This window comes from Suricata suricatta, chromosome 6 (genome assembly GCF_006229205.1).
Source record: "Suricata suricatta isolate VVHF042 chromosome 6, meerkat_22Aug2017_6uvM2_HiC, whole genome shotgun sequence".
NCBI lineage: Eukaryota > Metazoa > Chordata > Mammalia > Carnivora > Herpestidae > Suricata > Suricata suricatta.
The window spans coordinates 49,677,217-49,704,152 of record NC_043705.1 but is presented as its reverse complement, the minus strand read 5'-3'; the positions used below and the strand labels follow the sequence as shown (position 1 = coordinate 49,704,152).

General features: G+C 43.4%; 1 protein-coding gene and 1 pseudogene across 3 annotated transcripts; one reads left to right on the top strand and one right to left on the bottom strand.

Annotated features, from left to right (window-relative positions):
• Positions 1 to 787: 787 nt before the first annotated feature.
• On the bottom strand, positions 788 to 3,319 carry CARTPT (CART prepropeptide). 3 transcript variants are annotated; one of them, XM_029941460.1, is made up of 4 exons: positions 2,738 to 3,319; positions 2,211 to 2,375; positions 1,403 to 1,434; positions 1,200 to 1,291 (listed from the first exon to the last, which is right to left on the bottom strand). In XM_029941460.1, exons 1-3 carry the CDS (start codon positions 2,894 to 2,896, stop codon positions 1,429 to 1,431), a joined length of 330 nt encoding a protein of 109 aa, XP_029797320.1. In that variant the 5' UTR covers positions 2,897 to 3,319; the 3' UTR covers positions 1,200 to 1,291; positions 1,403 to 1,428. The 3 variants fall into 3 exon arrangements, with proteins under 3 accessions (XP_029797317.1, XP_029797318.1, XP_029797320.1); XM_029941457.1 differs by lacking the exon at positions 1,403 to 1,434 and having other exon boundaries at positions 788 to 1,291; positions 2,738 to 3,274; XM_029941458.1 differs by lacking the exon at positions 1,403 to 1,434 and having other exon boundaries at positions 788 to 1,291; positions 2,211 to 2,294; positions 2,738 to 3,222.
• A 2,562-nt stretch (positions 3,320 to 5,881) lies between these two features.
• LOC115294177 lies at positions 5,882 to 6,460 on the top strand (annotated as a pseudogene).
• The last annotated feature ends 20,476 nt before the right edge of the window (positions 6,461 to 26,936 follow it).

Sequence of the window (26,936 nt, the reverse complement as noted above, 5' to 3'; positions counted from 1 at the left end):
GCTGCTTCTTAAATGTTGTTTACTCTGGTTTAAACCCTCAGAAATGTGACCTCGGGTAAGCGCTCAAAAACATTTAAAGATTACTAACCTTTACCAAAGATTTTTATATTTCTTCAGTTGACTCTACCACCTATCAGTTTTCATTTGGCCTCCTCAAAACTAGCTACTAAAATGACTATTTTCCTTTGAACACAGAATTTTTCCAAGTTTATATATTAAGCAGTGGGAATGATTGGGTCACACTCTTAAAGCACCTAATACAGCTATTTCCCTTCCTTTAGATAAACAAACCCCAAAGAATCCATTTTTTATCAATGAATATTTACTAATAAAGGAATAGCCAAAAAGTCTCAATTTTTTGAATTGCATTTAATGAGGCTAAAGTCTGAAACAATTTATCTTTTATTGGTCTTATGTGAAAATTAAGGGGAAAGAATATGTGAAAATTAAGGAAAGCCTCCACTAAAGGCTTTAATAAACAATATCGCATCAGCTCAACTCCAACCATCTCATACACACACACACACACACACACACACACACACCACCACCACCACCACCACCCCTCCCCTGCACACACACACAACTGCAATTAAAGAAAAATAGAGCGCACCAAAGCTTGTGTGGCAAACTCCTAATTAATGATGAAAACTTCTTGGAGCCAAGGTGCTATTCTCCCAACAGACTGCTATTTTTAAAATCCATCTCTCTGAAAACAACAGCATGATTAATTCCACCATTCTTACTTACATTACTTACAACATAGAAACAATGATGCAGTAAGAGCAATTATTAAAAACACTTTATTATGTATAATTTGTACATGCTGCAATTTGTGTCATTTGGGGTTATTTTCCAGGTTGTGATGTCACCTACCAAGAGTAACGAAATCTAATGTTCACTCTGCCACACCACATACAAAAATACAGTTTTCAAAGCAAAGTTCCGCTTCTTTACACAAAGATGGGTAAGAGTTTGTCAGATGAATAAGAACACTATGCACATGAATCCTTCACACGGAAACATCTAATGTATTCTTTTATTTGAAAACAGCAGGACAAGAGCCCCTTTAACCCTCAGAGGGAAACACAAACTTTGTTGCTAAAGCCAAACCCCAGGGATGAAGGTGTGGTCCTCTCGGGGGAGGCGGGGCGGTGGGGATTCACGGAAGAGGGCGAAAGCCTCACAAGCACTTCAAAAGGAAGGAATTGCAGGTGGTTCCTCGGGGACAGTCGCAAAGCTTCCCAATCCTCGCTCCTTTTCGCACTGCGCACCGCTCCCCAGCGTGGCACTGCAAACAACACAAGGTGCGGTCTTCCCACATATACACACCCAGGCTCCCAACGGCCACATCTCCCATCAACACTGTTTCTGACTCCTGGGAATGATAGGGGCAACCTACCACCATCACCAGAGGTCCAAGTATAGTCAGGCCTGAAACACAGAGAGCCTTGTGCTTACATTGTCAGTGAGAGAACATAAAAGGAAAGGTAAACTATTGAGCACTTCCCACTTTATTTCACTTTTTTTTTTTTTTTTTTTTGGTGGGGGAGACACATTTACTGGTTCCTTTGGTAGTTTATCCAAAAGAAAGAAAATCAACCAGACATTTTTCTAAGAAATAAACAATAGACCTATTTCTCACAATCTCTACCCACTGCTTTCAGCCTCCTCAGCCCAAAGGAGTGTGTGTGTGTGTGTGTGTGTGTGTGTGTGTGTGTGTGTTAGAGAGAGAGAGAGAGAGAGAGAGAGAGAATATGTGTATGTATGTGTTCCCCAAGGAAAGTGGCATGCCGTTAATCAAGAATTTGGACCTTAAAACATGGTTCAAAAAAATTGGCATTGCCCCAGAAGGCAAGAGGAAAATCAGAGGAACAAGAGCTGAGTAGATTTAAGGGCTCTTCCAATTCAGAGAATTCCTCATGAGATGAAAAAGCAGCTCATCTTCAAGAAATGCTCCTTTCCACACAGACAGCCAAGAGTTGGTTCCTGGCACAAGCTGTTGGGTCCTCCAAAATGCCTATTTTACCCTTTGCCCTTAGAGACCAAGGACCACGTTAGGGGATGTAAAACAAAGGGAAGCCCACAGAATCCTGCAAACCCATTACCTGATTTAAGCACATTCTGAGGGAAAGGTCATGTATAAGACTCAAGGTGGCATATTTCCTCTAGACAAAAATATGGGGAAGGGGAGGACCCCAAAGCCTTACCATGGGGACTTGGCCATACTTCTTCTCATAGATCGGAATACTTTTAGTCTTGAGCTTCTTCAGGACTTCCTGTAGCGCTTCGATCTGTAACACACCGCCCCCGCCAGAGCCGAAGTTGCTGCCTTGGCTGCCAGCCCAGCTCAGGTGCTCACTTCCCTTCCAGTCCTAGTTACAAGGAGCCCCAGAACCACACAAACACTCTGTCCTGGGACTCCAAGGATAGAAAGGGACCGTGGAGAGGTAGTAACTTAGCGAGCACGGTCTCTCATACTGACCGTACTGACCCGCAAGTGCCTTAACGGCTGAGGCTCCTGTTGCTCCAAGGGCCCGGGACAAGGGATTCGCTCTACAAACTGCCTGTAGCCAGTGGGCTCCAGACGATTTTCAGATGGCAGCGGGAGCGCTGTCTTTGGGCTCATCTCCGAGCACTCGGACTCTGGTAACGGGGGTGGGGAGGGAGAGAGGACAGACGCGCGTACAGAGGAAGGGACTGGGGGGCAACCAAGGGGGATCTGGAAGATACCCACCAGCTCCTTCTCGTGGGAGGCATCCTCCACGGCGGAGTAGACGTCCAGGGCTCGGGGCTGGAGCTCCACGTCCTCCTGGGCACGGGCACCCAATAGCGGTAGCAGAAAAAGCAGGGCGGCACCCAAGACGGTCAGCGGCCGGAGGCGGGGGCTCTCCATGGTGCTGAAATTCAGCGCTGCTGTGGCACCCCAGGCTCCCGCCTTTTATAGAGAGCCGGAGCCCGAGTACAGGGAAGAGGGAGGGGGCGACGAAGGAAGTGAGTGTGGAGGAGGGTCCAGGTCAACCGTCTGTAGGCAGCGCTCCGCCAGCGCCTGACATCAATGCCCGCTGGACACCAGGCGCCCGGGAACGAAGCTCTCCGCACAGAGCTAGAGCACAGAGAACAAGGACCCCACACCCCTTAGTGCTGTCAGCCCCGCGGCAAGGGATGCTTCCCTAGGGCCAGAGCTGAAAAGGATGGGTGGAGGGGCGAAAACTGAGGGATGGAGAGGAGGAAGAGGGGGCTAGGAAATGGAAAATGCCTTGAAGGCAAGGCACAGGCAGTAGAGTCGCTCCCCATCCCTAGCAGCAGTGGCAAAGCAATCCATCTCACCAGCCCTGCTTCGCCTCTCACCCCAGCTTGTGGCAGCAAGCAGGACGTGTTGCCTCCATGCAGGCATGTTTGCTGAGCATTTTAGTAGACACTTATGCCAGGTAGGGGAGGCAAGCATAGTACATAGTACATATAACAAAGAGAAACCATGGCCTCCCCCAGGATGAGTTCACAGAATCTATGTGGCAATGAGAAAAGAAGGAAAACAGATGCACTCCAATTCAGGAGCAGTGTGGAGGGTACAGAGAGCCCCATTCTGATTCCAGTCCTGGTTCTAACCGTTTACATGTTCTGTGACTTTGGGCAGAATAAAAAATCTGAGTCTGTCTCTGTCTCTGTCTCTGTCTGTCTGTCTGTCTCTCTCTCTGTCATACCACATACAACTGGAATTTGAAATGCACCTTACAAAGTTATCAAAAAGAGGAATGAGATTAGGTATGTAAAATCCCTGGCCCTTAACCCAATAAGCACTAAGCCTCCCTGCCTCTTCTTTTTGAACTATGAGGCTACCCAAGTAAGTGGTTGTGTGCAGTACCTCAGTTTTTACTTAAGGCAAGTTCACCATCCTCAGAACCCCTCTTACCCAGTACCCACTCCTGCTATCTAAGAAGCCTGTCTAGAAAGAAAGCAAACGGGATAAAAAATGCAACTCCCTGATTATGGAAATATCTCTAGAGATCAGAAGTCAATGATAAGTGACTTGGGAAGACTGGTTTTTAAAAGGTGGGACGTCCTTCTAGCCTGAATGCAAATCAAAGTTCCTGTAAGAGAGGTGATGTTTTCCCTACTTAGACCTAGAGGTTTATCCTACCTGCCTGCCCACCTGGGTTCTTTCACCACACCTTCTTTCTTTCAACTTCTTCTAACTCCATTCACTTTTCTCCAACCCCATTACTATCACCTCAGTTCTGGACAATTGCCCAAACCTAGATCTTGCCTTCTTCCAACTCCACCTCATCTTCTCTTGCCTTCTTCTACTCCATAATCCACAACCAGCTAGAGTGTTTTTACACTTAAAACATACTGATGGCTTCCCATCTCACTAAGCGCTGAATCGAAATTTCTCATCCTGACTTACAAAGTACTACATAGTCTTTACCTCTCTCCAATTTTATGTCCTACCATTCCACCCCAGGCCCCTCCACTCCAGCCTCAGTGGCCTTCTTTGTGGTCCTCTAACAGGTCAAGTTCATTCCCAGTTTGTTGCTTTTGCCCTTACCTTACCTGGAAAGGTCTTTCTGCATTTCTAAATAGTCAACTACTTCTTGTAATTTAAATCTCAGTGTAAATGTCCTTGATCAGCCAATCTAAAGTATCCACCAATTTATGCTCCCACAGATTTACTGCTTGCCATGTGATGTGGATCACTGGCATAATTAATACATAATATGTCTGTTCATTTCTTTTATCAAGTATTTAATTGCTACTCAAATGCACCTGGAAAGCAATTCAAGACGTACTATCTCTCATGATGAGTAGTACACACATTAACAGCATCAAAGTGTTTTTCTTTGGGATAAATCTAACTTGAAAATTAATCTAATGCCTCCCCACAGGCCTGCCTCTTAAACATACCTTTAGATCCTACACAACAAAACTTCAGTGGCAGCACATTTGACTGTTTAAACCTTACAGAGCAATATCAGCTCTCATTGCAAAAATGATCTCCAGTGATGAAGGTATTCTAAATTTCATAAGAAAAATAAGGTTTTAGCCCATACTTCTGCAAATATGGGGACATTCCCAATGCAGTGATTTCTCTCATATTGTAGGCAAATAAAATTTGCTGATTTACTGTGGACAAATCTCTTTTAGCCACCGCTCCTGAGATAAAGTAGGCTTCTGGTATTTCTCTCTCCCTCCTTCAAATTTTGAGAAATTCCTTTTCCAGTATGGCCCAGAATAACACTTGGCCTTTTGGATTGTCATACTGCTCAAATATCAAACTACTTTGTTATCCATTAACCCCTCTCTGTTCTTCTGCAAACAAGTCATGTTCAACACTAAAACTTCCTCAGTTTTAGCCTGGAAAACAGAAAGGAAAAATAAACCATTGGAACTATATCAAAATAAAAATCTTCTGCACAGTGAAGGAAATAATCAATAAAACCAAAAGACAACCTACTGAAAAAGAGAAGATATTTTCAAATGACATATCTGATAAAGGCTTAGTATCCAAAATATAGGAAGAACTGACATTTCCAAACCCAAAAGGCAATTAATCCAATTTAAAAATAAGCAAAAGACGTGAACAAATATTTCTCCAAAGAAGAAATACAGACGACCAACAAATGCATTAAAAGATTCTCAACATTGCTAATCACCAGGGAAACAGAAATCAAAACCACAATCAGATACCACCTCACACATGTCAGAATGGCTACAATCAGAAACACAGAAACAACAAATGTCGGCAAGATTGTGGAGAAAAAGGAACCTTCTTGCTGTTGATGGGAATGCAAACTGGTGTCGCCACTATTGGAAACAATATAGAGGCTCCTCAAAAAGTTAAAAATATTTTCCTTTTACTGCTGCGGTAGCAGCCGTAAGTATGTTCAGGCTTCAAAAGAGGCTTGTCTCCAGGGTCCTCCACTGTGGCAGAAAGGTCTGGTTGGATCCCATGAGACTAATGAAATCACCAATGACAACTCCCATGAGTACATCCAGAAACTGATCAAGAATGGGCTGATCATCCAGAAGTCTGTGACCATCCATTCCCAGGCTCAGTGCCAGAAAAACACCTTAGCCTTCCAGAAAGATAAGCATATGGGCATCAATAAGAGAAAAGTACTGCCAAGGCTCAAATGCCTGAGAAGGTGACTTGGCTGAGGAGAATGAGAATTCTGTGCCATTGTTCAGCAGACACCATGAATCTAAGAAGACTGACTGCCACGTGTTTCACAGCCTGCACCTGAAAGTCAAGGGTAACTTGTTCAAAAACAAGTGGATTCTCATGGAACACATCCACAAGATGAAGGCAGGCAAGACTCTCAAACAACTTCTGGCTAAAAAGGCTTAGGCCCAATGATGGAGGACCAAGGAAGCAGACAAAGTTTGTGAAGAGCACCTCCAAGCCAAGAAGGAGGAAATCATGAAGACTCTGTCCAAGGAGCAAGAGACCAATAAATAAAACATCCTCTTTCTTATACGTACATAGTGGCCACAGCAATTACATAGATCAGTTATTCAATAAAACAAACCTTTATCTTCCTCAAAAAAATTAAACAGAATTACTATATGATCTAGTAATTCCACTACTGGGTATTTACACACACACAAAAACCCAAAAACATTTATTCAGAAAGATACAAGCACTCCTTTGTTTATTGCAGCATTATTTACAACAGCCAAATTATGGAAGCAGCCCAAGTGTCTGTTAATAGATGAATGGAGGAGCGCCTGGATGGCTCCTTTGGTTGGGCATGCAACTCTTGATTTTGGCTCAGGTCGTCATCTCACAGTTTGTGGGATTAGGCCGCATGTCAGGCTCTGCACTGATAATGTGGAGCCTACTTGGGATTCTCTCTCTCTCTCTCTCTCTCTCTCTCTCTCTCTCTCTCTCTCTGCACCTTCCCCATGCTTTCTTGCTTACTCTCTCTCCCAAAATAAACAAACAAAGAAAAATAGATGAATGGTTAAAGAAGATGTGATACATACACATAGTAGAATATCACTCAGCCATAAAACAAGAATGAATTTGGAACAACATAGATGGATCGAGAGAGTACAAAGCTAAGTGAAATAGATCAGTCAGAGACAGTCAAATACTGTATGATTTCACTCATACATAGAATTTAAGAAACAAAAAAAGAAAGAAAGAAAAAACAAACAAACCTGAAAACACACTGTTAACTATAAAGAACAAGCTGATAGTTACCACAGGGGAGGTGAGTAGTTGGTTGGGGTATATAAAATAGGTGAAGGGGATTGAAAGTACACTTATCATGATTAAGCACCTAATAACGTACAGAATTGTTGAATCACTACACTGTACCTCTGAAACTAATATGACACTGTATATCAACTATACTGGAATTTTAAAAAAACAACTTCCTGTTTCATTGACCTCTTCATATTTGTATTTAAAAGTGTTTCTCTTAATTTATGTTCACTGCACTTTCCTCCAGGTTATATATCACTCTGTTCTCTTTCGTACATAATTATAATCTTTTGGGTGGCACACTTTTCATTTCTACATTGTCTGCTCCCCCACCTTCCTTATCTCCAAAAGAGAAAGGAATTTCTACTGACATTCATCTTCTCTTTACTTTCAATCCAAAGCCTTCCAAAAGAACTGGTGTCATTCTGTCCTAACAAAACATCTTTATCACTATGTAGAAGAAAACAATCTGCAATTAAAGCACACTTGGAGGTGCTGCTAAGCTGGGAGGCACTGGAAACATACGAAAGACTGTACTTTAGCGACAGTCTCAGAAGGAACAAAGCAGAGAAATTAGATAAAGCTTTCCATTACATTTTTAAAGATTTCAATTTAAAAACTGTCAATTTTAAGGCTTCCAATTTTAAAATATATCAGTGTTCAGTATGTCCACAGCACTGCTAAGTGCTATGACGACTATGGAGATAAACAAGAACAATTCTTGCCCTTCATCTTTGGGTCTGATCAGACCCATAAACACCCGTTCTATAACATCTCATTATGGTAAGGGTCCTAATAGAGAAAGGAAAGCCCCAAGAACTCAGAGATTAGTTCCCACTAGAGAGGGGAAGCTTTATGGGGGAAAAATGGCATATGAGCTTCTGGGTCGAAAGAGGGTGTGTAGAATTTCAACAATAACAAACATCCCACTCAGGGGCCTTGAGGGCAAATAGACAATGTACACACAGTTGTGGGGTCAAGGACATCTGGGAAACTGAATGGTGTGGGATGCTGGAGGGTAGGGGACAAAGAGAACGTAAAAGGTGGGGAAACAACACTGGAAAGAAACAGAGCAGAAAAAGAAAATTCAGAGTAGCAACAGAGCATTCCAAATTTGTATCCAAAAAGAACAAGAAGCATAGGAGAACCCAAAGGATTCCATTTTTAAAATACTAACGCTAAAACCAAGGCTTTTTACCTAAGAGGTCTAGTCTAAGAGAAGTACCCCATGTCAGATACAGGGAAGTATCAGTAACGAAAAGATCCTTGTCCCAGGACAAAGAAGGCTTTCTCAGGTTTCTTTTGCACCACACACCTGGCGTGCAGCAGAAGGAATGGCTCACCTAACCCACACTCCCTATGCCACAGGTATCCCGTCTTCTCCTCTAACTTTCCTGCATCCAGAACTCCTAAACTTATAGGAAGTGTAGGATTAGTACTAAAGCAGTAGACTATGATGCCCTAAGATATGAACTATATGACTTAATAGACAATAACTTGAATCCTTTAATGGCTGCTCATTGCCTATACTTAAAAAAAATTTTTTTTAATGTTAATTTAATTTTGAGAGAGAGTAACAAAGCAGGAGTGGGGGAGCAGCAGAGAGAGAGGGAGACAAAGAATCTGAAGCAGGTTCCAGGCTCTGAGCTGTCAGCACAGATCACGATGCAGGGCTTGAACCCACGAACCACGAGATCATGACTTGAGCCAAAGTCAGATGCTCAACCAACTGAGCCACCCAGGCACCCCTCATTGCCTATACTTTTAAGTTAACTTCTCAGCATGGTGTCAAAGTTTCTAATAGTTTGATCTTGGCCCATATTTCCAATCTCCTTTTCCTCCACTCCCAACCAGTTCTATCAGGTATCTTATATTGTATTTGACAGATACACCATACTTATTTCTTACCTTTGCACTGAATGAGAGGAATACACTAGGTTATGCGGCTATAACAAATAACCACAAAATCTTAGTGACTTGAGGAAAAAAAGAGATACATTTCTCACTCATCTCATATCTGCATTAGGGTTAATGAAGTACTGAGTTCATCATGGTCTCAGGGACCCAGAATGACAGAGCAACCACTGTGTCTGATGTTGCTGGTTGTGTTCGGGGTGGGGGTGGGGGTGGGGGGGCAATCGGGAGAGGAAGAGCTCTGGGAAATCTTGAACAACTTATTAAAAGCCAGGGACCAGAAGTGCTATTTCACTTGTTCCTAACTCATTAGCCTGAACTAGTCACATGGCTCCACCGAAGTAAAAGGGACTAAAGGCAGTGTTACCATGTGCCTAGAACACACTCCCACATGCGCTCTGCGTGTTCATACCTCTGCCTTGGTCTGTGCCCTTCTCTATGCCTGGAATGTCCTTCCCAGGCTGTGAACATCTAAACAGCTCATGTTTCAAGATCTATCTTAGCTGACACCTTCCTCATCCACTGGTAATCACACCACCAGCTTTACCTTGCCTTTGTTTCCATAAACCTTTAAACAATACTTATTAAAACACACAACATGCATTATGTTACCATATGTCTACCTCACTTGCTAGACAAAGAAACCCTCGAATACTCTTGGTATTCCCAGTATTTAATGTGGTGCCCGATATGCAGATGAGAAGGAGAAAGTTGGGTGCTATGAAATGAAAGGTAATATTTAGACACTAACTAGGTGACCATGCAAACAATTACACCATTTATTATAGAATATATTCATCAAGCAGTTTATTATTTTTTATTAAGTTTATTTATGAGAGATAGAGATAGCATAAGTAGGGGAGGGGCAGAGAGAGAAGGAGACAGAATCTGAAGCAGGTTCCAGGTTTCAAGCGCTCAGCACAGAGCCTGAAGCGGGGCTAGAACTCATGAGCCCTGAGATCTTGACCCGAGCTGAAGTTGGAAGCTTAACCGACTGAGCCACCCAGGCGCCCTCATCAGGCAGTTTAAAAGCACTGCCAAACTACTATGCAGAAACAGCATTATCACCATTATTAGGGAAGTAGGCCAGAGGGGGAAATTTGTTTCACAGGTAGTCAATGTCAAAAGTAGGATTTCTGGGGTACAGGCTCTGGCCTCAAATTTCCTCCAACAATTAAGGGCATTTTGGTTGCAAAATAGTAGTTTTTTGCCAAGTGCAAAGTTGCTGTCACTAAGAAGAAGGGCATTGCCACAAAAAGAAACTCAAAATGGATCAAAGACCTAAATATAAGACAGGAAACCATCAAAACCCTAAAGGAAAAACAGGCAACAACTTCTTTGACCTCAGCTGCAGAAACTTCTTACTCAATGCATCTCCGAAGGCAATGGAATTAAAAGCAAAAATGAACTAGTGGGATTTCATAAAAAGCTTCTGCCCTGCAAAGGAAATGAAATTAAAACGTAACCTATGGAATGGGAGAAAATATCTGCAAATGACATATCACATAAGGGTTAGTATCCAAAATCTATAAAGAAGTTAGCAAACTCAACACCCCAAAAACAAGTAATCTAGTGAAGAAATGGGCAGAAGACATGCATAGACACTTTTCCAAAGAAGAAGATATCCAGATGGCCAACAGACACATGAATATATGCTCAACATCATTCATCATCAGGGAAGTACAAACCAAAACACACTGAGATTCCACTCACACCAGTCAGAGTGGTTAAAATTACTAAAATTAACAACTCAGGAGACAACAGATGTTGGTGAGGATGTGGGGAAAGGGGAACCCTCTTGCACCGTTGGTGGGAATGCAAACTGGTGCAGCCACTCTGGGAAACAGTATGGAGGTTCCTCAAAAAATTAAAAATGGAATCACCCTACAACGCAGCAATAGCACTACTAGGAATTTGTCCAAAGGATACAGGAGTGCTGATGCATCAGAGCACATATATAGCAGCACTTTCAACAATAGCCAAATTATGAAAAGAGCCTAAATGTCCATCAACTGACAAATGGATAAAGAGGATGTGGTTTATATATACAACAGAATACTACTTGGCAATGAGAAAGAATGAAATCTGGCCATTTGCAAAAATGTGGATGGAACTGGAGGGTATTATGCTAAGTAAAATAAGTCAGCCAGAGAAAGACAGATATCATATGTTTTCACTCATATGTGGAATTTGAGAAACTTAACAGAAGACCATGGGGGAAGGGAAGGGGGAAAGTAGTTACAAACAGAGAAAGAAGTAAATCATAAGAGACTCTTAAATATAGAAAACAAACTGAGGGTTGATGGGGGGAGAGGGGAAAATGGGTGATGGGGCACTGAGGAGAGCACTTTTGGGGATGAGCATTGGATGTCGTATGTAAGCAATGAATCATGGGAATCTACTCCCGAAGGCAGGAGCACACTGTATCACTGTATGTTATATAAAAATATAAATATAAATAATAAAAAATAAATGTATAAAAAGAGTGCTTCCACACCCTTGTTATAGACTTCTTCAGTGCTTTTCCCACACACTCCCTATGGTGCGATATGGAAAGGAAACTGGGATAGTGTCAAATCCTAAAGAATCCTGGGAAATTTAAAACCTGTTTCTGATCATCTGATCACAGACATAAAGAAGTGACTCCTGTGCTGGGAAGGGCTTGGCTTAGATGGCATCTAAGGTCACTTTTACAACCATGATTCTGGGACTCTTCTATGCCTCCTTGAGAACTCATTGAAGTGAAATCTACTTCTTTTAACATAAATCATAACCTTGGGAGAAAAACAATACCATCTGGCATGATCCAAAGAGGCAGGGCCCGAGGGCAAAAGTGTATTTTATAGGAAGAAGAATCCTCAATGAGTCTCTCCTTTATTTTTCAGGTGATCTCTCGCCGTGACATGTCTTTACTGTGCATCAGCAGAAGTTTAATCTGGTTCTAGTTTTAACAACAGATCCATTGCATTGGCTTGGCTTACCAGCTAAGTCAGGCCCAACTTCTCCCAGCTCTGCAAGCTAGATGTATTGACATTCAGAACTCTGCAATTCCCGTCAAACTGCCTCTGAAAAGCCAGCCTGGCAAGGCCTCTGAGATGGATGAGCTAGCAATCATTTAAGCTCCCCTAATATTTTCAGAAAGCCCACAGTGACTGTGGTTATTACTCCGGAAGGTGAGATTAGAGTAGAGCTTTGAGAAGAGAGAAGCCCAGAGCATGGCAGGCTTGCTCAAGGTCATGTGTCAAGCTTTTCCCTCCTATTAACTGACTGTAGAATGACAGCTGTTTGCAAATCCAGTGTGACTTTATGAATGGGATTATCACAAGTGAAGCTCTTATATTTCTATATAGAAGAAGTTTAAAGATCTTAGGGAAGGCAATCCGATCAGAAGAGGTGTGCAAACAGGGGATGTCTTAAAGCTGCTTTTGCTATTGAGTGTTCAATGTTTTAGGGGAAACTTAGAGAGATAATCATGATTACTGGAATACTTTAAAAAAAAAACAAAACTAAACTTTCCTCTGTGCTCATTACTCCCTTAATTTTCTACCCTTCTCTAGAAAACACAGCTCTTCAATCACATTCTCCTTTCTGACAGGTCCCAGGACCTCTATACCCATTTGTCTGAGGCTGTGATGAACAGCATGACTATCTGTGGCTCCCACTCTTTCTGAACCACTATGCAATGTTATAGGTTATACTGTGCTATGATTCACAAATACTTAGCAGCACTCCCTGGAGGAGACTATACTCTGGACTCCTCCAAAAGCATATCCTGTTCAACTTCATGTGACTCACTTTGGCCAATGAAATACAAGCCCAAGTATGTGGCATTGTTTTCATGGGGAAACCTTAAAAACCAATGTGTACTTTGCCCTGCTCTCTTTCCTCTTCCATGCTGATCAGCAATGTTCCAGATAGAAGCAGCTCTGTCAGCGGTGTTATGGAGAGTTCTGGAGGGAAGAAAATGGTGAGCACAGCTACCAGCCTTCAGTAGACATACAGTGTGAGTGAAGAATAAAATGTGGATGCAAGCCACTGAGCTTTGGGGGTCATTTGTTCCTGCAGGATAATGTAGCTTACCCAGGCCGGCTCAAGTAGATAGATTACCATGTCCATCAACTCATCTCATAGACAGAACTAGTCAACTATGCTGCATAACAAATTACTCCAGCATTTAGTGGCTGAAGAAAACGTGTCTGTATTATCTCACCATTTCTGTGGGTTAAGAATCTAGGCATGGCTTAGCTAAATCATCTCTTTGAGGGGCAGTGCGAGGCTGTAATCATAAGGTGCTGACTGGAGCTGTGTGGTCTCAAGGTTCAACTGAGGCAAGATCCACCTCCAAGATAACTTAGTGGTGGTTGGCAAGAAGCCAGAGAAGTGGCATCTCATCACTTTTGCCATATTCTATTCGCTGGGTCTTGCCCACGCTAATGGGCAGGAAGTTACTATCAGAAGGCAGAGATTAATGGGAACCATATTAGAAAGTGTTTATCACAATAATTGTCAAAAAAAAAAATTAAATGAACAAGAATTGTTCAAGAACCTAAGTTTGAGTGGCGAGATAAGAAAGAGAATTGTGGAATTTTATAACTGGGCTCTGAAGCCCAGAAAGGTTAAATATCTTGCCTAGGAAACGCAGTTAGAAGTAAAGCCAGAATGAAAATTCAGATCGGTTCTATTTCTGCTTGACTGTGGTAAGTGAAAAATTAAATAGCAATACAAGACAAATTGCATTCAACTGAAACAGAAGCTAGGCCATCAGTTGCTAATTGAATTGTCACATAAATCATCCAGACAATGAGTGAATTAAAAGTGCAGAAAGACAAGCCTGTTAGGTTGGGGGCCATCAAAAAGGTAGGTCATAATATGAGCTAGACCTGAAGGGCAGAATTGTTTGGGTGGAAAAAAAGAAAAAACTGTTCTTGGCAAGGACGTGGCCACAGGGCAGCTTCTTCAGGGCAGCCCCGAGGCATCATGCAGAAATGCTGATGTCCCTACCCTTCTGTCTTCAGTCTCATCAGGTGACAGACGTCTTCCAAACAGGCGATCTCTGGAACATTGTGCATCAGAGGGGAGGCCAGATAGAGAGACCCTTTAATTTAGCTTTAGAAAAGTGGTACCCAACCTAAGGAGTATCAGAATCAACTAGAAATTTCTGTTTGCCAAGCTACATATGCTTATATTATGCCCCCAAAACCTGAGGTACCAAAATGTCTCTGGAAGGGGGCAGTGGAGCTCAGTTCACTTGGAAACGTTGCCCCAAGTGATTCTGAGATAAGCCCCCGGCTAAGAAGCACTGCTAAGGGGCTCCGCATCGTCTGGTGAGGTCTCAGGGGGCATATGCTGCCCGACAAAGAACTCTGAGGCCAGGTCTTTTCAGGGTGTCAATACCCTCTCTCAAAACACACAAACAGCTCGGGGTACCTGGGTGGCTCAGTCGGTTAAGCATCCAACTCCAGCTCAGGTCATGATCTCATGATCTGTGAGTTTGAGCCCTGCATCAGGCTTGTGCGGACAACTGAGAGCCGGGAGCCTGCTTCAGATTCTGTGTCTCCCCCTCTCTCTCTGCCCCTCTCCCACTCATGCTCTGTCTTTCAAAAATGAATAAATGTTTAAAAACTAATTTTGTTAAATGAAACACAAACAGCTTAACAAGTGAGCCATGCTGGAAAGATGAAGTCCAATCATCTCAGTTCAACAGAGATCTTTGCTGTCCCTTCAATTAAAGGCATATGAGCACACTCCCAGGGGCTTTCCAAGAGTATGTGAGGTGCAGAGATAAGCCTCCCAAACAGTAACCTTAGTAGTAATTAAACGTTAGTGAAAGACTCATTTTTATCCACCTTGGACAGATATTATGTTCCCCATTTTGTAGGTGATAAAACTGATCATTTAAGTAACTGGATCCAAGTCCACAGATTGTCTGAAAACCCAGTGTTTTCCTATTTACAAGTTCTTCCATTTTACTTTATCAATTTTATCATTGTCTTAGACGAAGAGTTAAGAAAAGAGGGCGGAAAAAAGAAAGAGAAAATAAAACAAAAGTAGAAAATTTTTCAACTTTTATAAAAGGATATTCCCTAAAGGCCAAGATCCCCATGGTTCCCTGACAAACCAAGTCATTTTTTATTGGAAGCTGCAAAAATGTCAGGCTGAGTATCCAAGTTCAAGCTTCGATGTTCCAAATGCGACTGAAACTCCATTTCGTGATGCCGACTGTGGCCTCCGCATTGAGCTCCTCCTATGTATCCCATTGGAGATCTTCTCCCAGAAAATCAAATAGGGATTTAAGGGCGCTTTGGCTAACGGGAGAGCAAAGGTCTCACCCTGTGCAGTTACAAACCCACCACGCTTCACTGACTAGGAGAGACCCTGACAAGCCATAGCTATTAGCATTTATGATGCTTTTTGCCCAGATACAAATGTCATTTTCTGCCATTTGCACTGATGACCAGGGTAACCCTGGATAAAGGCATCGCTGATGGACACAGCCTTTGCCCGGTGCCCTGCTAGGGGCTGCGGGACAGGCTGGAATGCACTATAACTGTAGCTTTGCCCATGGCAGCCGTCAGATACCCAGACACAAATCTTTCTCAGTACTTGCTAATGAAATTTCTCCTCAGGGGATAAAAAAGTCTTCAAAGGAACCTGTCAAGTTTGTTGTACTTTTTTTTTTTCATTATGGTTTTTTTTTCTCAAAGCAAAGTCACACATAAAAGAGCAAGTAGCTTCTAAGTGCCACTACCTGTTTCCTAGGAACCTTAAAATTTGTCATAGGATAGTCTTGATGTCCAAGCATTTCAAAGGGAAACTCTGAAACAATTCTTTATTCCTTATTTCAAAGGGAAACTCTGAAACAATTCTTTATTCTTTTCTTGTCTCGTCTCTTTCTCCAGGATTCTGCAAAAACACATCTTAGCTCTAGCAGCACGGACATAAAAGTCTTAAAGGCCCAGTTACATATGAGTAAATCAAGATAAGTGAAGGGGATACCCAAAAGCTGCTGAGAGGTAGGAGAAAACCAATTTTGCGTTCAAGACTTCCTAAACCCATTTCTCTGGCAGAGACCAAGGTGGGAATGTTATTTATGAGGAAACAGAGTTTCAAACTGGGCTGAAAATTAGAGCCACCTTGGGAACTTTTCAAACAATATCCACCATCAGAGATTCTGATTCAGTTGGCCTGGGGGGGTACGCGGGCAAGGGTGCTTTAAAAGCTCCCCAGGAGAGAGGTGCCTGGGTGGCTCAGTGGGTTGAGCCTCCAACTTGGGCTCAGGTCAGACCTCACGTTCGTGGGTTCGAGCCCCGCGTCAGGCTCTGTGTTGACAGCTAGCTCAGAGCCTGGAGCCTGCTTCGGGTTCTGTGTCTCCTTCTCTCTCTGCCCCTCCCCCTCTCATGCTCTGTCTCTCTCTCTATCACAAATAAATAAAACATTAAAAATTTAAAAAAAAAAAAAAAGCTCCCCAGGAGGAAGATGGAGGTATCTTACTCTCAGTGATCTGTATGGCCCTTCTGGTGCCTAATTCACTGAACTGGGCATTTGAATCAGTTGCTCTGTTCCAGTTTAGGGATTGTAAATTCAGGTGTCTACAGGGGCCAACAAATAAGGTAAGGCCCAATGAAGGCCAGGTAAAAAAGCAACAGAGAGTGATAGAGCTAGTTTTTCTTTTATTTTTTTAATTTTAAAAAATGCTTATTTATTTTTGAAGGAGAGAGAAGCCAAGCATGAGCAAGGGAGAGGCAGAGAGAGAGGTAGACCCAGAATCCAAAGCAGGCTCCAGGCTCTGAGCTCTGAGCACAGAGCCCAACATGGGGCTCACACTCACAGACCATGAGATCATGACCTGAACTAAAGTCGACACTTAACCGAGTAACCCAAGGACCCCTTAGTTTTTCAAGAGGAGACAGAAATTTTGATTTAAAAAAATTTTTTTAATGTTTATTTATTTTTGAGAGAGAGAGTGAGCAGGTCAGGGGAAGAGAGAGAGGGAAACCCAGAATCTGAAGCAGGCTCCAGGCTCTGAGCTGTCAGCACAGAGCCCAATGCAGGGCTCAAACCCATGAACTGTGAGATCATGACCTGAGCCGAAGTCAGATGCTTAACTGACTGAGCCACCCAGGCACCCCAGAAATTTGGATTTTTACATGAAACTTCCTGATTTTAAAATCTTAACAACTGGTTTAAAATGGAACTCTTTGAAGGTACACAAGGCAGCAGCCTTGGTTTCCACTCATAGCATTTCCTACACTGGGCACTCAGATAACCTGGGCATCTCTTTGTCTGGGATAAACTAGGACAACTGAAGAAAGAAAGCACATCTGCAGAGCTTGACTGATGTCCTGTAAGCACTGGCCCCTGTCAGTCTGGCTCGCTCATCATAGATATGTGTGTGTCTTCCACTGACGGATGCCAGGTGCCAGGAGGGCACAGGAATATCTCTATCACCAAGATAGGTGACCCAAACCCTGAGATGCTTCGCCAGGCCTTAGACAAGAATGCGCCACTGGGTCCAGGACTTTGGAGGAAACTCAACAGAAGTAAGAAGGGGAATAACTGAACCCCGAAAAGATCCTTGTTGATCCTTTTTGTTAAGACCACCAATCAGAGAATATGGCACATGGGAAAGAGCAAAGGTACTGAAGCCAAACGCTTACCCACTGTACAGCACTGGGCAAACCAAACCATCTTCCAAGCCTCAGATTCCACATCTACCAAGTGAACACAAACATACCTTCCCCATAAAAACAGTAGGGAGGTTCCTCAAAAAATTTTAAAATGAATTACCCTACAATCCAATAATTGCCCTACTGAATATTTACTCAAAAAAACAAAAACACTAATTTGAAAAGATACAGGCACCCCTCTGCTGACTGCAGCGTTATCCGTGATAGCCAAATTATGGAAGAGACTCAAGTGTCCATCTGTAGAGGAATGAATACAGAAGATATGACATAGATGATGGAATACCGTCCAGCCATAAGAAAGAAGGAGATCTTGCCATTTGTAACAAAACACGGATGGAGCTAAAGAGTATAAGGCTAAGCTAGATAAGTCAGCCAGAGAAAGACAAATACTGTATGATTTCAGTCATATGTGGAATTTAAGAAAACGAATGAATGAAGGGAGAAAAAAAGTGAGAGAGAGACAAACCAAGAAACAGGCTCTTAACTATAGAGAACAAAATGGTGATTACCAAGGGGAGGTGAGTGGGGAGATGGGTGAAAAAGGTGAAGGGGATTATGAGAACACTTATGATGAGCACTGAGTAAGGTACGGAATTAGTGATTCACTGTATTGTACCCCTGAAACTAATATAACACAGTAGGTTAAGTAAACTGAAGTTAAAGTTAAAAATTTAGTAGGGCACCTGGGTGGCTTAGTTGGCTAGGTGTCTAACTTCAGGTCAGGTCATGATCTCGCTGCTCTAGGGCTGGAGCCCCGCATTGGGCTCTGTGCTGACAGCTCAGAGCCTGGAGCCTGCTTCAGATTCTGTCTCTGTCTCTCTCTCCTCCCTCCCCACTCATGCACTGTCTCTCTCTCTCAAATAAAAATATTTTTAAAATAGAGTTGCGATGGTGAAGCAGGATGAATCCGGAGCACCCAGCACGTGGAATGCACCAGATAAATTCCCAGTCAGAAAAGGCATCCATTTTCATGCCGTGATAAACTAATTACAGCATCTCAAAACTCCTACTGTAGGAAATGTCTTCCAAATACATGATTTAATGCTAAGTTCCTCTTGTTTACCTGCAGCAGCAGCAACTCCGCATTCCTTCCACATCACGTGCACACAGGTGGCAGAGGCCTCCTTCCATTAGAGCCTTTTCTTCCTTCCGGCATCTCACCCAGGCTCTAGTGGTCCCTGTCACCCTCGGCATTCTGCCCACCCTTCCGCAATACGTCAAGCATTTCAGAATTACTCTATCACCTGGCACTCAGCGCATCAGAATGTAGAAACACCTCAACCGAGGGCTCTATATATGGTCACTGGACATAATTGCCCTTAGGGAAGAGACTGCGTGTTAGGCAGCTTCTCATCTTCTTCAGATACAGAAATGTCCCCCAGGAGGCCAAAATGTCCCTTAAGGCACTTTCTCCCAGCGTCTTTCTGCAGAGCCCCATCTTGCCTCCAGTTCTGAAATCACATTTCCCATCTTGGTGGGCTTTGCATTCTAAAAAGCAGCTATAGTCATGGCTTACCAACCTCCACGACGTCTGTCTATATTCAACTGAACTGCACAAACATGTGAGGACTTCTGTCTCCAACTACTCTACTAAGGCTCAGAGGAGGAAAAGCGAAGCCATGCACAGCCTTTGGCCTGAGCTCCCACAGCACCAAGGCTGTATATCAAGTTTGCTTGAAGGGATGACTTCCCCTCAATGGTTAGGCAGCTTTTTATTAATATTTCTGCTCTGTCTCTCTTTTCTAAGACATCCATCTGCGATTCAGATTCCTGGCCCAAGAGCGGCATGGGTACAGCTAGTAACTAATATAACTGATTATTTTATATGAAGAGTTTTAAAGTCTACATGGATCTTGAAAGAGATGAAGATATGCTACCCCAAAATGTGCCACTTTGGCATAAAGATTATTCAGATAAGACTTTGAGCTGAGAGCAATAGAGAATCAACAGACTCAGGATGGATCTGCTTAAAAGCAAAGCACAAATTTCCCTTTGTGACGGTGTCCCCCGCTCACTCCTATACCAGGAAGAGGAGTGATCTTATCATCAAAGATGGACAGGCAGCACCAACGTGAATCTGCAGAAACAAACTTCAACAGAAGAGCCCTCATATTCCATTCGTTTCCCTGATGTGCTTCCTAGTTACTTCCTCACCATTTATTGTCCTTTGGAGCCCCAACCCCCTTTCCTTTGGTAAGAAGGGTATGTAAGCTCATGAGTCTAACTAGTTCTCTGAGTTTCACTTGTTTATCGTGAACTTCCAGGCAGGTAAATATTAATAAAAATTGTGTGCCTTTTCTCCTATTAATCTACCTATTGCCAGTTAGCTTTGCAGGCCCCACTCAATGAGCCTAAGACGGTACGGGGAAAGTTTTTCCTCCCTCACAATTCTCTTCAAAGCAGACATTCTCAGGGACAGTATACTAATACTCAAAGCCTAAGGACCTGCATGCCTTTCTGGAAAAGCTTCCTTGTAGTTTATCTAATCATAAATAACTACTGAACTTGAGAATTGCAAACTCTTATTTGCCCGTAAGCAATGACTATGCTGCTGGGAGCAAGATGAGGGCCCGCCAACGACAATACAGGCTGAGATGAGCTTACAGAGGACCTGACAGGACCTCACACCCGCACTCACAAGGTGCGGCCCTGGCCCCTGGCAGGTCCCGTTCTCCAACATAGCAGCCGCTGTGACGCTTTGTTTGTTTGTTTTGATCGTGTCATACTTTATTTTTTTAATCATGTTATACTTTATTTTTTTATAAATAGTTTATTGTCAAATTGGTTTCCATACAACACCCAGTGCTCTTCCCCACAAGTGCCCTCCTCCATCACTACCGCCTCTTTCTCCCCCTCCCCCTTCAACCCTCAGTTCGTTTTCAGTATTCAATAGTCTCTCAGGTTTTGCGTCCCTCTCTCTCCCCAGCTCTCTTTCCCTCTTCCCCTCCCCGCTGGTCCTCCATTAGGTTTCTCCTACTCCTGTTAGACCTATGAGTGCAAACATCTGGTATCTGTCCTTCTCTGCCTGACTTATTTCGCTTAGCATGACACCCTCGAGGTCCATCCACTTTCCTACAAATGGCCATATGTCATTCCCTCTCATTGCCATGTAGTACTCCACTGTATGTATGTGTATATATATATGTATATATATATGCCATGATGTGATCTGTTTTTAAACATGAACTGCATCGGGGTGCCTGGGTGGCTCAGTCTGACTTCAGCTCAGGTCATGATCTCACAGTTTATGGGTTCGAGCCCCGCATCAGGTTCTGTGCCGACAGCTCAGAGCCTGGGGCCTGTTTCAGATACTGTGTCTCCTTCTCTCTCTCCCCTCCCTTGCTCTCACTGTCTCCCCCTGCCTCAAAAACAAATAAACCGCATCTTCTTGTTTCCCTGATGAAATCCTGAAAGCCTTAACTTTGCACTTAGAGTGATTACTAATTCCATTAAGAATTGAAGGAAGATCTGCTCTTGCCACCCCCATCCCCAGTCACTTATTCTATGAGCATCTACTAAGCTGCAGGCCTCTGCTAATTTTATTTCGGACCACGACCCTCCCCCACCCCCCATCCCGCCCTGGTCTCCCAACCCACTCCTGCATGGTTTCTTCTCAGTCTCTAGATCTTTTGCTCCCACATCCACTCATACAGTCCTTCCTCAGCCACTCAAAAGAGCCTCCCTTTGTTTTCCTTTATCACAGAATTCCATTTCCTTGCTAGCACTTGTTAGATGTTCATCTTCCTCCTTAGACTGTAAACTCAATGAGGCCGAGGACCTTGTCCTGGGAGAACAGTGCCAGGCACAGAGCGTCCAAGGCAGTGCACAGTTCTGAATGAGCAATGAGCAGGCCGCCCCCACCCGCCCCTTCCTGTACCGTCATCCCTCCCCTGGTCGGGACTTGGCAGGTACATATGCTCCCATAGACTCCCGGGCACATCCGAGCAGTATCTCAGGGTCAACTCCCTGGTAGCTGCCTTCCTGAATTCCCCTCCCTTCCCCAGGAAAGCCTTTGGGAAGCCTATGGGATAGAAATAGAAATAGAAATCCGTTCCCATTCCACCCCTCTTGCCACACAGACACAAGGCAAGCACATCTAGGGTTCCAGAGAGAGAGAGAGAGAGAGAGAGAGAGAGAGAGAGAGAGATGAACTGCTCAAGAGCATCTTTGGTGCGGTAAAATTTGACTTTATTCTAGGATCTTAAACTCCTGGTCCCTCATGCCCAAGCTGTTTCCCAAGGGACTCTATGCAGAGCCTTTGCTCTGGGGCACCTGCCTCCTAGGGATGGCCTTGCCGCTGCCAACCAGGACATCGAATGTGACCAGAGTTCCTGACAGTGCCAGTGACAGCGGACCACTAGGTGACCTCATACATGACCCAGCACAAGCCTTTCAATATGGCACAGCACAGGCTTAGTCATAACATCCGGAAAATACAGACTTCATGCCTCCAGAATGAATTGGCTAAGATCTCTTTTCCTAGGGATCAGACAGGTTGAGCTGAAATAAGTACATCTCAAGGACCATTTCCCTGAACTAAGCCTGGGTCTTGCCGTCATAGAGTTTATTCTTTTATAGATGCATCCACTGGGGAAATTTTTGCTCTAAAATATACGGCATTGGAGAAATGAAAAAAAAACATTTACAACTGTACAGTGAAGAGGTGGGGTGGGGGATAGTAACCTAATTGATTTTTAGAATAGAATAGAGCTTCTTATTCAATAGAAGCGGGAAAGGAAAGATGCGTAAGCTCTCTTGGAGGGATGTACTTGGTGGATGTGGACATCAGAATCCGGGTACATATGCTAAGAACAGAAGCTAACAGAGCCCTTACTCTGGACCAGGCACTACTGAGCAAAGCAGCTGATAGGCATTTCTCATTTAAAATGAGGGTCAAGGGGCACCTGGGTGGCTCAGCTGGTTGAGCGACCGACTTTGGCTCAGGTCATGATCTTGCAAGTTCATGAGTTCAAGCCCCACATTGGGGTCTGCGTTGACAGCTCAGAGCCTGGAGGCTGCTTCTCTGTCCCCTACTGCCCGCTCACACGCACACAGACACATACAGACACGTGCACACACACATACACTATCTCCCTCTCAAAAATAAATAAGCATCAAAAAAATTTTAAGCAAGTGTCAGGAATTATTCTCCCATTTTTCCATAAGGAAACTAAGGCTCAGAGAGGTTAAGTAGTCACACAGCTTGTGAGTGGTGAATCTGAGCCACCTGGCTCCTTCAGTTTTTCTTGCCACCATCACTATGCTTTTGAAGCCAGGGATCAGTGAGAACCCAGCAAAGTTCACCAGCTTAAAATCCACCATGCACCATCCACTGCCACACTCTTCTCCCCGCCCCCATCCAGGTTGCCTCGTCACCGGCGGCAACAGGAGTAAAATGTAGGAAGGCAAATGCCTCAGGACCTTCACCAGCTACTACTCCCACTGCCCCACATGACTCCCGTCCCACGGGACCACGATGACTTGGCTTTGACACATTGACAGTACTCAGCATTAGTCACCACATTTTTACTGAACCTGAAAACAACATACTTTTAAAAAACTGCTCTTTCAAAGCTCCATACACGGAACTGAGTCTAATGAGTGCCCTTTCAATATGATCGGCACAGGCTTCTTTCCTGGCAGAATGACAATAAATGGCTAGCCTTTGCTGAGTATCTCCTGTCAGATGCTTACTGTGCATTTCTCTTAAAAGCTGTATCAAAAATAATGTATGCTCTACTAATATTTTAATAGCTATTAATTTATTAATAGTATCTTAGTTATCAATATACTATTATTTTATTTATCCATTTTAAATTATTAGCAAAATTAACCATTTCATTCTTTCAGATTTTCGTAGCAATTACAGTTCAGAAAGGGGCCAGCCCCTATCAAGATTAATTCATTTAGTCATCCTAAAAAATATTGTTATTATCTCATTTTTCTGAAGACAAGGAAAGTGCAGCCCAGAGTGCTTAAGTAATTTGTTCAGGGTCACACAGCAAATGGGTAGCAGGGCTGAGATTTGAACCCTAGCAGTCCAATTTCAGAGTCCACGCTTATGACCTCCATGCTCTGCTGTTTCAAGTCCTTCATACTCCCAATGGCTCTTGAGAGGACAAATGATAACTAGGCAAAACAAGTAATTGCAAAAAAAAAGAAAATCAGCAAATTCAGGGAAGAGTTCACCCTTGTGACAGAGTCAGAATCATATACAATTCATAGAAACACACACTGCATTGAGATCAAATAAGTGATGGGTACTTAATGTTACATAGTATGAAGATACTGATTTTTTAAGGTCAAGTAAATGAAGACTTAGAAATGTTTGTAACACTGACAAGCATTCCCATCTGTAATTTGATAGTGTTGCCATGTGTACATCCACAGGAATGGTTTAGAACATATTTGCTGGATGTTTATGCAGTCAGTAATCGATTAGCTAAAACCTACACGTAGATGAATCTTGGGGGAATAGTTGTGTGTGTGTGTGAGACAGACAGAAAGACAGACGCAGACAGAAGGGAGGGAGGTTGCTACAATGCACTGCACAGCCTACAAGGTTTACTTCTGGGAAGTAGGACTCTCAGCGAGAACACCTAGTGTGTCTGCTGTCACAGAGTCAGGCAAGTGGCAGAGCCAGGATTTGAAGCGGAGCTGAAAGAGACCTTTCCGAATGGCGGGGACACAGAGAGAAGGATACTGGCCGTTAGGTTAGAGAAGCCACTTAGCAGGAATGCTCACTCTACTCTTAGTTGTCTGTGAATGTCTCTATCTCAAACTAGTTCAGAGGCAGGGGTTAAGGTTAGCGGTAGGTTCAGGGATAGGAACAAGCCAAAGCAATGCCCTGAATTTTCCTAAGCGAAAGCTACTTCCCTCTTCCTCTGCATATTAAAGTGTTCTTCGGGCCAAGGAACCATAATGGGGTAACGTGTGCCAGACACTGCACTGAGACTTACCCACAATGCACGGCAGCTCTGTGCAGGGACTACTGTCATTTGCACCTTTGCCAGAGAAGGGAAAGGAGGGGCGGCTGGGACGACAGAACCAGGCAAGCTGGTCAAGGACAGAGCCAACTACCAAAGACCCGATTTGGCCAGCGAAGCACTCCAGCTCACCTGCAGGTGTCTGGGTACATTTGGTGGAATAATGAAGAGTAAGAGGGCCACGGATCTGAGAAGAGAAGAGGAAGCCCAAGCAAGGAACTGAGTCCCAAGGAAAAGGCTCAGAGCCAGTACCATTCTCTCCACCCTCTGGGCCTTGAGAGAGGCTTTAACATAAGCTTCTAGAACCACCTTCAGGGCTGCCATGGGGTCCTCAGAGGCCTGAAGACAGGGACATAGGACTAAACCTGAATGGCCACATTTCATTTTGACCCTGCAGAAAGCTAAGAAAGGTCCGCATGAGGGAGACTGCAAAGTCTGTCCCTGGAAACGGACTTTAAAGAGAGACTAGCCAGTCCTCTCTCCTGGATATTGGACTTGGTTGCATCAAAGCAGAATGTTCTGCCGTTGCCCCACACCCACCCCCCACTCCACCCCTGTGAAGTCCTCTTTTCTCATGTCTGCCCCTTTCTTTCCCCTTCTCTACAATTCTTCACTAATTTGACATTTTGAAATATTCCACCACTTGCCTAAAACTTAGTCACACCATCCAATATTTTTTTGAGCTTTTTGATATACAGACAAGTAAATGGTCCTTGGCTCAGTAATAAGACTTGCTATGTCAGAATGAAAAAGAAATAATGTTTCAAAGCTTCTTGTCCTCACAAATCACCACTCTTTCAAGGCTGCAATAAATGTCTACAATTAAATGTCCACTGGAGAGATAAAACTTTTAAAGTTTTTTGCTAGTAAACTTTAATTCTTGGAGCAATAAAACTGTTTATTGGACAGTATCCCTGTCAATCATTTTTTTTTCCTGTTGGTCTTCGCATGTATCACATTCAAGCAGATGCTCAATGTGAATTCATTTATGGAACAAGAAGACTTTTAATGTCTCCTCCACCCAAGCCACCCTGGATGGCTGCCATCTCTCAGGAGCATTATTCATCCCTGGGGAATGTCTCCATTAGTCATGGGTCATCACCACTCTCCAATTTTATTAAGTTTGTCCCTACATACATACATAATGCAGTGCTTTGACATTAAACAGACTTGGCTTCTATCCTAACCCAGAGATTCTATTCTTCCACACGTGCATAGAGAGCCATGTCCATGGATGAATATTGCAGTATTGTTTTTAATAGAAAAACATAGGAAATAATTTATATATCCACCCTTAAGGAAACGCAGTGACATGGTTAAATATTACCCAAGAGTTGAAAGAAGTGATCTAGATAATCACAATGGCTCATATTTATTAAGTGCTTACAAAAGGTATCTGGAACTATTTCTGTTATGTAGCTAATGATTTCAAGTCGATCTCTATGCAGCACTATTGGTAATGCTTACTTGAAAATGCAAGAGAAATTCAGTGGAAATCTGCATTCCCAGTACAAATAAACAGCTCAACATCTTTATCCTAGAGAATGACGGCCAGGGGCGTCTTCAATAACAACAGCAGAAACAAATGGCCGTTATCTAGCTCTTGCCACTTCCGGCGCTGCTCCAAGTGCTTTACATGTTTTAGTTCAACGTATCCTCCCAACAACCCAATAAAGTGAAGACTATTAGAACCCACATTTCACAGGTAAAGAAATTAAGGCCCCAAGATGACAGGAAATCTGCCCAGAGTCACACAACTAGGCATGGTAGGACTGGAATTCAGCCTGGGCAGCCTGACTCCAGATCCTGTGATCCTAAGGGCTTTGCTGCCTGCATCTCTACAGGAATCAAAATGGACAGATGCCAAAACAAGACGTAAGTGGAAAAGAAGGAGGATACAATATTTTATGTAAGGCAACATTTGTGGATATTTTAAGAGCATATATATATTATAATACCTACTATTGGCTACTGATACATAAATATATCATGTGAAATTATTTTTAAGTGGACTGGAAGAAGGTACACCTAAGTCCTGAAAGTGGGTCGTTAGGGAAAGAGTGGGGAGTAAGACATGGGGAGTGGGAAATGGGAAGAGAAGGTGAACTCCGACTCCTGTATTTTATTTCTTTAAAAAGA